This window comes from Pituophis catenifer, unplaced genomic scaffold (assembly GCF_029215685.1).
Source record: "Pituophis catenifer annectens isolate HBS135680 unplaced genomic scaffold, rPitCat1.0.hap2 SCAF_3, whole genome shotgun sequence".
NCBI lineage: Eukaryota > Metazoa > Chordata > Lepidosauria > Squamata > Colubridae > Pituophis > Pituophis catenifer.
The window spans coordinates 96545783-96557865 of NW_027256883.1; the positions used below are offsets into that span (position 1 = coordinate 96545783).

Genomic DNA, 12083 nt, shown 5'->3' on the forward strand with positions numbered 1-12083 from the left:
TTCTTCACCACGGATGCCCTTTAAATACCTTTTGTGGCCATGGACCATGGCAACAGACCACCAAGACTTAAAGACCATTGAGATTTAAATCATAACATTTCTGTAAGCCTTTGCAGACCCCCTGTGATGACATCGCAGCCCCCCAGGGGTCCGCAGACCACAGGTTGAGAACCACTGGTCTAGATTGTTATATACTATTTGTTAATGCTAGTGAAGTAGAATTACTTGAAACTGCAGCAATCTAAAGAATTCTGTTGACCTGAAGAGTTTAGAACAAGCTCACAATTTACAGTACAAATATTTGAAAGAGTTACCTCTCCTATTTAAACTTTTTCTTTTTTGAGATCATTCTTGGAGGCCTCAAGGTCTCTCTAGTTAGTTCAGGAAGACAGCCTTTTAGTCTCTGAAATTTCCTTCCAAAGAAACATCTTACTTTTTGTTAATAACTTTCTGGAAGTTGGCAATACTTTCTATTTCAAGGGCGGCAATGAATAATTGTTAAACCTCTGCGGGACTCCATATTTGAAGGTCTTAGAAGGTGTAGAGACACAAATGGAGAACTTCTCTGCAACTCTTTAGAGCAAATCCCATTTTGCTTGATCCTGGGAAAAGGCACGGCTGTTTTAAGGAGATGTAGTCAAGGGTTACGTTTGCGTTCCCTGTGCACCAAAGCATCTTTTTGACTTTCAGACTGAAATACTGAACCACCTTAATTTTTTACCTGCTGTGCTTTTTCCCCCTTGCTACTGTTTTTAACTTTTAATAATTAACTGTCAACATCCAGCTTGTATATCCAAACTTGTTATTAATTTTGTGAGACATTAGAACTCTGTGAAGGATAATTACAATAAGCAATTATTTTGCTGTGAGCTAAAGTATCTCATCATCTGCAGGAGTGTCCACAGTTGGCAGATTTATATCTTTTAATGTTTTAACATGTTACCAGCATTTTATGTTACCATTATTTTAAGAAATTGAGTTTTTTAATATCACTTTGTAACAGATTTAGGTAATTTTCTATTTTCTTGTCACCACAGGCTACAGGGTCACAATCAAGAAAAAAGGCAGAGGAACCCAGGACAAGTTACAATCAGTTGAAGATGAGTGGAAATACTCCACTGCCAAATGCAGAGTGTAATGAATCAAATATCTCCAGGTTTCAACTAGCCATGATCGTGTCTAATGAGAGGGAGCAATTTACAGAGCCTACGGATGCTCCAGCTATCACACCCAGTATTCAGAATGATGCCGAGTCTTTCAGAGCAATGGAGAACAGAACCCAGACAGATGATGACTGCCTGGGTAATGCAAGCAAACATCAGGAAGTGGAAATAGATGTGTGGCAGGAGATGAGTATGAAGAAGAGCAATGGTCAGCAAGAACAATTAGGAACCAACAGTGACAGCACCAGCAGCATAATGCACACAAATGGGTTACCTGCTGAATCAAAGCCTGGTACAGAGAACAATAAAGACAGAGCACAAACTCCATCCACTCCAAGGACTGGCAGTGTTGCTTTCAAAGAGAACATCTTGGCAAATGAGTTGTTTCTCAATGATAGAAGAAACAATTATGGTTTGCAATCATGTCGGGATGTTACTGAACTGTTTTATCCTGAGGATGGAGAAGAGCACATAAGGTAACAAACAGGGAAACCATGATTTACCTTTAAAGGAAGAGAAGCAGTTTCTGCTATGATACCATTCATCTCTACATGGGGCTCCCCTTGGGGTGCACCCGGAGGCTACAGTTAGTCCAGAATGCGGCCGCGTGGGGGATTATGGGAGCGGCGGGGCGCTCACATATGACACCTCTCCTGCGCGAGCTGCACTGGCTTCCTGTGATCTTCCGGGTGCGCTTCAAGGTGTTGGTGACCACCTTTAAAGCGCTCCATGGCTTAGGGCCGGGGTATCTGCGAGACCGCCTTCTGCTGCCAATAGCCTCCCACCGACTGGTTCGCTCACACAGAGAGGGCCTCCTCAGGGTGCCGTCGGCCAGACAGTGCCGGCTGGCGATCCCGAGGGGGAGAGCCTTCTCTGTGGCAGCACCTGCCCTCTGGAATGACCTACCCCCTGAGATACGCACGATATCAGACCTCTGGACTTTTCGTCGGGCCCTGAAAACACACCTATTCCATCTAGCCGGGCTGGCTTGATCCCATCCTCTCAGTTTTAATTGAATTCGGTTTTAATTGGGTTGTTTTTAAATCTTGGGCCGAAATTATTTAATTGTTTTTTAAATTGTTTTTAAATTTTATATGCAATGTTTTATCTTGGCTGTACACCGCCCTGAGTCCCGCAGGAGAAGGGCGGTATAGAAATAAAATAAAATAAAATAAATAAATAAAAATCTTTCCATTGATCTGGTAGGATTAAAGTTCTAGAATATATTATCAGAAGGCTTCATCGTGGAATTCTTTTTCATGCCAAGGAACAGCAGAGTTTAGCATTCATTTATTACTGAAATTAATTCTTATTTTTCAGTAATTCTTCTAAATTTCTTGTCATGTTAGAATAATCCTAAGAAAGCAAGAATTTGGTAGCTACCATTAGTTTAAAAGTATCTTTTTGCAGTGACTAAAAGGGGAGAACATTAACTAGGGAACACTTATAGAGTGTCACTAGATGCCTTCTTAGACTATGAACCTCTGCTATCTTGGACAGGAATTCTAAGAGAAATTATTGTAAACCCTTTGAAGGTCATAGGCTAATATACATTTCTCTGTTAAGTATCAGATCTAGTCTCAGGACCAGGGGGTTGCATTAAAACTTTTTGAGCACTAATTCTGGTTTATGGGAATTGTTAGAAGAATATTATGAAAGATGCTTTCCAAATGTTCGCCCAGTCCCATGCTTTTCATTTTTCTTGGGGAGTGTAGAGAGGAATAGATTTGAGAGCCTGATCCATGTGCCTTAGGAAATGGAGCATCGGGGGCTCCCTGAAGCTGGTCACAATTAATTCCCACTGAAAAGGCAACTATGCCAGGAAATAACATATGTTATTAAACAAATAGCAACAAAAACAAGTGGCATATGGTTTTAAAACAAATTAAAAGACTCCCCACCCTTTCTTCTTTAACTGGAAAGTTAGAAACACTTTACTGATTCAGTATATTTTATATTGATATACAGTGTTGATTCTATAATGCATGATGCAAATATTTTGCCCCTCTGATAAAACACTGAGATCTCTTAAACTATTTCTGGGAGATAGAATGCTTCAATTTCCCAAGTTTTATTTACTTAATTTATAGGTCACCCACCTCCTAAACAACTCTGGGTTCTGACATTTAAAGAAAACATATAAAGAATGCAACTAACTGGAAAAGCAAAAATACCAGAATAAAAAGGGACTTTACAATCACTTTTTCCCAACATCTGGCAGAACAATTGGGTCTTTAATGATTTCCTGAACAACAAAAAGTTGGGCACATACGAATCTCTTATTTATGATTCAAATCTAAATCAAAACAGATTTAGAAAGAGCTACATTGGATTATTTTTCTAAGTATCCAACTATTTCTTATGGTCAGTGGCCACCCTTCATGGACAACATCTTGCCTCTTCAGCATCTTGTAGAAATTTTTAAGAAATCAAGCACTCTGTTTCTCTTTTCCATTCTTGAAAATAGAGAAGAAATCATTAGCAATAGTAATTTAGCTGTGCTACTATAAAATGGATTTAGATTTAAATTATTGCAAAAATAAAGAGATTAACTGCAAATATTGAATTATATTATTTCTTTGCAATTGCAATGTTTTGTTCTAAATTACCTCCTTAAAGTCTACAAAAATAACATCTATTGTGCACAAATTTTTAACTGATCTAATATGTCCTTCCATTTCAGCTTAATTGTTGCAGAATCTAAGCTCCATTGCAGCAGTTACGACAGGGAAGATTTTGCATTTAAAGACATCAGGGATGGATTCAGTTCTACTTTTGAAAAAATTGTGGAATCTGACCTTATGAAGGGCACATACTACAGCAGCCTGGACTCCTTGGATGTGCTCTCCCTTACAGATGAGACAGACAGCTGTGTTAGCTTTGAAGCTCCGCTCACACCTCTTATTCAGCAAAGAACCAAAGAAAGTTCTGAACTTTCAGAACAGAAATTCCTCACTAACCAGAAGGAAAGTCTGGAGCCCAGGGCAACAGAGAAACAGGGTGAAATGATGGCTAGGGTTATGGATGGTAATTTGGGGAGTCCCTTGCAGCACTCCATCACTAGCAGCCAGTCTGAGAATGTGCTGAGCCAAGCATCACTGAAAAATATTCCTAATGGCTATCACATGGAACGGTCAGAAGAAAAGCTTCCAAAATTTAGTAATTCAATCAGGTAATTTGCTTTACTCAGACTATAGCTGTTATTTAACTGCATTTAATGAATCCATTAAGTTTTCTGCACTGCATAGTCTTTCTCTTATTGCTATTCATAACAGCTAAGGCAACAGTAGCAGTGATAGTTTTGGTAATACCAATGGTAATGATATACACAATACTAGTTTTAATTGATTAACTGCTAAATTAATTAGTGGGAATGATAGCTTCTGTTGATTTACTTGGATGGGACTAAGTCTAATCAGTAGGGCTGAAAATTGCTTATTTAAGCAATTTCATATCTGTACTCATTGTCATTGTCTCTGTGTTCTTCTATCCATGTTAACCATTCTTTTCCCTTCAAAAGTTGTTTTGTACTTTTAGATGATTAAACTATTATCTTAGACTTTCAGTAATCTTTGTACTGTTACTATATAAAAGTTGTGATAACATTTAACAGTATTTATATTTAATCAATACTTTAAATACATTTTTGGATTGGTAGCCCTAATTATTTCCTTAATATTATATATATAATATGTATATATACATATTAAGGCAAAGCAAATAATCTTTAACTCCTGAAATTTGCAAGCTATATCAAAAGTGGTTTTATTTTTTAAAAGGCAACTGAACTGATTTTTTGAGGAAAAAGTAGACGTTTCACTTCCTATCTTGGAAGTTGCATCAGTTGCAGTTGGATGGTGTGGGAGATGGAAGGACAATTATTGACAGCTGAGAGTAGTTGATGGAGGGGTGGGAATGGAAAGATTGCATTTTCTTTGCAGTCAACTGGTCTTAACACACTCTTGAGAGCTGTTGTGATTACTTGGGGTTTTATCTCTGATCTCAGGGTCACCTGAGTCAGAGGTGTGGAATCTTTTTGGAACAGCCAAAAAGATTGCATTGTAAATTGGGGATAGGTGGTGTTTTATCCCTCTTCCTCTGTTGAGAGAGGGCTACTCATTGTTAACATAAATGGCCCTTTTTACCCCTCTTTCAAACCAATGGTTCTCTCTATCCAAAATGTGGAGTTTACTATCTTCAAAAGAGTGACCACTATCATTCAAATGCAGATGGACTGCTGACTCTTGTCTTGATGGATTAGATTTCCTATGTTGTGCCATGCCCTTGTGAAGTGGTTGCTTTGGTTCACCAATATACAGATCTGCACACGTCTCACTGCATTGTATTGCATATAACACATTGCTCAGTTAATGACAAATGACCGGCATGCAAAGTTAAGGAAACATGAAAGTGTTATCTCCGTGTATAATTAAGGATTTCTTCCACAGTCAGCTTCAGGACATAACAAAGCCATTATAAAAAATAGTGGATTGAACCTGAAATTGATTGACCAAATATTGGTTTGTTATTTTCCAAACACTCAATGTTAGACAAAATTATAGGAGCCAAAAGGGGGGATTTTTTTTTTTTAAACTGCACTAAAAAAAGTGGGGGAAGGAAAAGATTTCAGGTTTTTGAGTGTTGTAAAAGTTGGAGTCAGAGATTTAAAATAGCAAATTGTTCTACAATTCTCTTATTTTTTTCCTGTGAGTTTTTTCATATTCTTTTGTCAGCAGTTTTAGAAAGATGGTGAACTAAAATATTCTTCCTGGCCCTAAATAACTTTATTTTAAGTATTATTGAATCTACAGAACATATATTTTTATGTATCTGTTTATATGCACAGACAAATTCAACTCTTCTAGGAACATTTATGGGATTTGGATGAATTTTATGTTACCTGGATTTCATCAAATTGTTATATGAAAATTATCTATAAAAAGGCAGTTTTGGTCATTATGTGTAGCACACACCATCAGTTTAAGTCAGCAATTCAATTTAAGCCTGCTTTATTAAACATTTTAATTATATATGATTGACATATTTATTACAGTACATAACAGGTATGGGGCAAGCTTTTTTTAAAAAAAAATTACTAAATTACCTACAGTGAATATTGTTAACTGGTTAATGAATATAGATGATGAATTTAAATGAAAAACCTGTTTTGAGAGTATATAGAAATGCATTTTACTCTTGAGAGACAATATTTAATTGTTTTTCTACTTTTAATAGTGCCATCCAAAATATATCTATATAAAAGGAGATTCTCTCTTATGAGTTTACTTTCAATTACTCAAAAGAAAAACCATAGTACAAATAAATAAAACAATATTTATTTAAACTATTATTCAGGATGCTTTGTTTCTGTGTAAGTGTTCTATACTTTTAAATACTATTGATAAAAGGAAAAGCTTTCAAGTGTTTTCCTGGAGTAAAGCTTGTAGCCAGGGATTTTTTATAAATTAGGATTTTGGACTAAAACTTGCAGGTCCCAGCACTGCTTTCCAAACCTGGGAAAATTACCCAAAATTGAGTAGAAGTGGTTTTTTGGGGTGGTAATGACATATTTTATTTATTTCTATCCCACCTTTATTTTCACAAATAAGGCAGTGAACATACTGTATTTTAACACACCTTCCTTCTCCTATTTCTCCAACAACAAACCTGTGAGGTGGGTTGAGCTGAGAGAGTGACAGAGTCACCCAGCCGGCTTTCATGGCTAAGACAGGACTAGAATTCATGGTCTGCCAGTTTCTAGTCTAGTGCCTTAACTACTATATCAAACTAGTTAAACAACTTACATCAGGAGAATATAAATAAGAACTTTCTAGTGAGGAGTTTTCAGTAATGAAGGAAATAGTTTGGGAACCACTGTTCTAGATGAAAGACATGATAAAACTCTGACAAATAAATAAGAACCAGAACTGTATTCAATCCTTGTGTGGCAGTGTTTTTATATGGGAAAAAGGGTCAACAGAGCTACTCTGGAATTAAATGTTAAAAGCCAGTGTGAATTTGTTTTCAATTTCCTCAAAGTCTTTCAAGTAAAATGAAAAAGATAATACAGTGAAACCTCAGTTTATCAAATATACATCTACCCACAAATGTCATCTGGGGTGATGTCATTATTGGAATGCTATTATGCAAATGATGGAACTACAATGGGAGCTTTGCCTATTGTATCCAGTCTCCTAATTGAGATTTGTGAAATTTTATATGTATTAATTATTTTTATAATCAAACCTTAATGATTTACCAAACAAGATATGTAGAGTTGAAAGCCTAAATTTATAGCATACCAGCATGGCAAGCAATACAAATTTATTTTTAGGATATTTGTGGATTCCTTTTGTACCGTACAAATATATCAGTCTCATTATCTTCCACTTTTAAATGTAGAACATGCATGCTGAAAGTCAATGCAAAATCTAGATCAAGAAAGCAGGCTAAATCCCAAGAGTTGGTAAAGAGAATTAATAGAATATAGGACATGTTTAAAAATATCTGAAAGTCAGCCACAGTCAGGTCAAAGTACCAATTTACTAATTATCTTAATAATAATAGGCTAATAGAATTATAAAAAAAATTCTTTTCTACCTTTTACACTTTGAACATATCTGCACATCTCACTTAGGTTGTTGCCAATACAGTATGTGTTACTCATCTCTTCTGGAGTGCAGGAATGCACCTTATTCTCTTTTCCTACTCCATTTCAACATGTCTTTTCTAGCAACAATTCAAAAATAATCCAAGCCACCTTCCACCCTTCAGAGCAGATTGTTTCCAGTGCTTCATTCTAATTTAGTTAATAGCCACAGCTGTGACTGGCTGTATCCGCTTGCCATGCCTCTTCCCTTGGGCTTGGTTACTGCCCTGGGCACCTATTTTCTGCTGAGCTGCTGACTGCTAAGATGGATGCTCTATTTATTTAAAAAAATAAAGTTTTAAAAGTGCAGGATAAAGACTGTTCAACAGCTGAAGGAAGGTTGGCCACATGGTGACGTTGCAGACTCTGCAAAAGCTCTTGCTTTAGACAATCATTATTGCCATTAGAATTAAAATGCATTTATCAGATGTTTTACAATAGAGTTGGATAATTGTCAGACTTCTCTGTTAGTGAACTAGCCCCACCCAACCCCTGCTCTCAGTTGGATTCACTGCCAACCCCTTATATTCCTCTCCTCAACCAATTATAGGTGCAAGACTGAAAGAAGGAAGAGCTCTCCCATTTCTTTTAACTGACGAACAGAGTGACAAGTTGCATTGTTCGTTAGTAATGTTTCAAGATTTCAAGACTGCAGATGACACACCTGACCTTCCAAGAAGAGACTGTCCAATGTCATGATGATGTTATGAGAAGGGTTTTTAAGGGTGGAAGCAGGACCTGGAGGAGGGGTGGGTTCTACTTACCTTTGCTACAGGTTTGCAACAGGACCCCGCATGCGCTCGCTTCGCTCGCGCATGTACACACACTTCTGCGCATGTGCAGAAGCTTCCTGACGACGACCGGGTCAGTGGGCAGAGCCTCCCACCGGTTTTACTACTGGTTCTTGCAAACTGGTCCGAACCAGGGGCAACCCACCACTGACCTGGAGGCTTCTGATCATCAAGCTCCCAAAGGAACCATATTGTCATTTTTAAGGATTACTTGTGCTACTGTAGGGTTGGTGTGGTTAAAGTTGAGAATGAGAGTTGTTTGTCTTACTCCTGTTTCCACTCTTAAACTCACACAAAACACAGCATCAATGTCCAAAATTAGCTTTAAAGGTAACAAATACAAAACTAACATTAATGAAAAAAAAGTCAAAATATCAGAGAACAATAGATTTAAAAATCTGATACCTTTTATTTGAAGAATAGGAAGAAGATGCAATTTTGGGTTTCCCAGATATTTAACATTTGAGCACAGTTGCCACTTATTAAAAATATTTTTTGTTGTTCTAGTGATGCCAACATAAAAGATGGCCTTTCGGATTCAGATTCTGATATGGGCAGCACAGAACAACTTGACCAGGGAAGCACGGACACTCTTATCAATGGCTGCAAGGCACACAGTGAGGCTGCCAAAAGATTGGCTAAAAGGCTCTACAATCTTGAAGGATTCAAGCACTGTGATGTGGCCCGCCAGTTGGGCAAGAAGTAAGTGAGGGACAGAGGGATAACATAATTCTAGTAATTGATTGGCAAGAAATATATATTTTTCTTTTTAAAAAGCATTTTGTGTAGAAAATGGATGGATCAGATTTACATAAATGGAAATTTGATTGTGTCCAGAAGGGTGGCAATGTTAATCAAGAAAAGTTTCACAATAACATTTGTTCACAATGGCTATTATATTATCATGGTTCATAATGGAGGCAGTTGGATGGTCTGGGTAAAATATATATATATATATATGGTTCAACTAGAAATAAGCCAAATATTTCATGTAACTGCTTTGCAATAACTTTTTTTACTTGCAAGCAGGTCACATACTGTAATTGCTAGTAGGGATTTTCAGTCATGGATCCATAATCAATTGAAATGAAATTTTAAAAAATAAGTTAATATTCAGAGGTAAATTGATGCAATATGAAGATATTTAACCTCAATGCAATATGAAGATATTTAACCTAGTTGATATAGAGACACAATATTTTTAACTAAAACTTTACCTTATAAATCCTGTATAGTACATGATTACATTAGGATTATTAATTTTTCAGTCCATAGTTAGTCTAGTTAAAAAGTATTACATTGATTTAGTCATGATTTCTGATAGTGTTTCAGTAATAATGTCACTGATTTCAAGAAAGAAAATTCAAATTATGAGGAAGAAAGGTCAAAGAAGTCAAGATGGCAATAAACCATGGGATTGAAGCCTTATTCCATTGTATATCTATGTAACGCTGTGACTGCCATCTTGACTTATGTTATTTTTCCATCCCCGCAGGCACCCCTGGAGAGGTAATATTTTAATACACCATTACTAGATATTTATATTTTTTAAAAAAACATTTGAAGTAAAGACTGATGTCTTTTGAATGTTTATACTACAAATTGTACTGTGGACTTGTATTGTGCCTTTAGGGCTGTAAAATTAGAGCTGGATCAACTATGTACTTTGAATATTGTCTATTCCTTCACCTGTATTAGGTAGCTATATTTGGACTGGGGGAAAAGCTGGTGAGTCACTCACTTTTTGCTTGAAATATTTATAATAAGTGATTCCAAGGGAACAACCCATAGAAACTACATAACAACTCATGGGTCTCTAACCTTGGCATCTTTAAGACCTGTGGATTACAACTCCCAGAATTCCCCAGTCAGTGTTGTGGCCCGTCAGCGGCCTGCGCAGTTAGCAGCTGATTCCGACAGCGAGGAGGCTGATATAGTGCTGCGCCAGCAGCCTGTGCAGTTGGCACTCGAGTCGGACAATGAGGACGCTGGTGCCAGAGGCGGGGATTCAACCAGGGCCTTCAGAATCACCAGAAGCTCCCATAAGTGAAGAGTAAGAAGAGGAGGAGCCTCTTCTCAATGCACGAGCATGCAGAGCTGTGAAAAGGCAGGAGTGGCTCCTCAGGAGGAGGTCTTCTTGAGAGTAAGGCTTGGGGCTAATTGGCCAGTCCCCTAGCCTATTTAAGGAAGGACGACGACTGATGCAATTTCTAGGAAACAACTTCGTTCAAATTCCTTCGTGTCTTGATTATAGAAAACGTTTGATTTGGGTCTTGTTTCTCTCTTATCAGTTTTCCTGCAAATTGCTTCTGGGCATTCTGCCAACCACAGTAAGATTATGGTAATCTGAAATACTGTGCCTCAGAACTGAGTTATTATTCTTTGAATTCTTTTTGGCTATTAATGAAGTTAAATTAACAGCCCTTGTTCAGAAAAGACTAATTTATTGTACTTGTGTTCAAACAACTACTAAGAAAGCTCATCAGTAGTCTTTAATTAGTAAATTAAGGTTTGTACGGACTTTGTGTGTGCTGCGTCTTTTGGGGTCCGTAGCTGGGGCAGAACAGTCAGTTATGCTGTGCTGACTGGGGAATGTTGTCAGTTGATGTCCACAAGTCTTAAAGTTGCCAAGGTTGGAGACTGCTGTAATAACTCATTCTCTGTATAGTCACATTTGGGTCATTCCATTTCAAGTGGTCTGGGGGTCCCTGCTCGACCATCACGGATTTTGATGAAGTTTTGTGTGAACATGTACAATTGTCCCCAATGAACATTGGTAAAGTGTTATGTGTGCTGATGCAATACTTGTGGAGATATAGTCATTTGTGTGACCCCCATACTGCAGTCTTCTACAATATGACTCTGAGGTTCCAGCAACTTTGAGACATAATATCTCTGGCAATATTTTGTTGAGAGGAACAAAACTTGGCCATCTTGTACAACTTTTTGTGCTCTATTAAACAAAATAATAAAAACATTCTCGTGAGCAATCTCCATCTAGATAATTTGGAGCAAAGTTGGCCAAAAATATTGCGGCTCAAAAAAAAGGTTAAAATTTGGCTTTTTATATCTCTGGAAGGAAAGGTATGAGAAACATGATGGTCGAGCAGGGCAGTTTTCTGAAATCAGACCACTTGACATGGAATGACCCATTTATGACCCATTTATATTCTGCCCATAATAATGCAAAGGTATCTACCCTTGGAGGGTAGAGCCGAGGACTTTGTGCAGTATCTGTATGACAAAATCGCTCAGATTCGGGAACACCTGGACTCTGACTGGGTAGATTCAGTGGGGAGGACAGAGGCAGGTCTTGTGAGTATTATCTGGGAAGAGTTTGATACTGTGACGCCCGAAGACGTGGACAGGATACTGGGCAGACTGAGCGCAGCCACATGTTTACTGGACCCGTGTCCCTCCTGGTTGGTGCTGGCCTCTCGGGAGGTTACACGAGGCTGGCTCCAGGGGATTATAAATGCT

At 37.7% G+C, this 12083-nt stretch overlaps 1 protein-coding gene across 1 annotated transcript in view; it reads left to right on the plus strand.

The window, feature by feature from the left end:
- The first annotated feature begins 1100 nt into the window (after positions 1-1100).
- PSD2 (pleckstrin and Sec7 domain containing 2) overlaps positions 1101-12083 on the plus strand; it is a 152965-nt gene continuing 141982 nt past the window's right edge. The window contains exons 1-3 of the mRNA XM_070939150.1: positions 1101-1639; positions 3847-4335; positions 9111-9305. Of these exons, the coding sequence (XP_070795251.1) occupies positions 1101-1639; positions 3847-4335; positions 9111-9305 (1223 nt within the window). The remainder of the gene's footprint in view (positions 1640-3846; positions 4336-9110; positions 9306-12083) is intronic.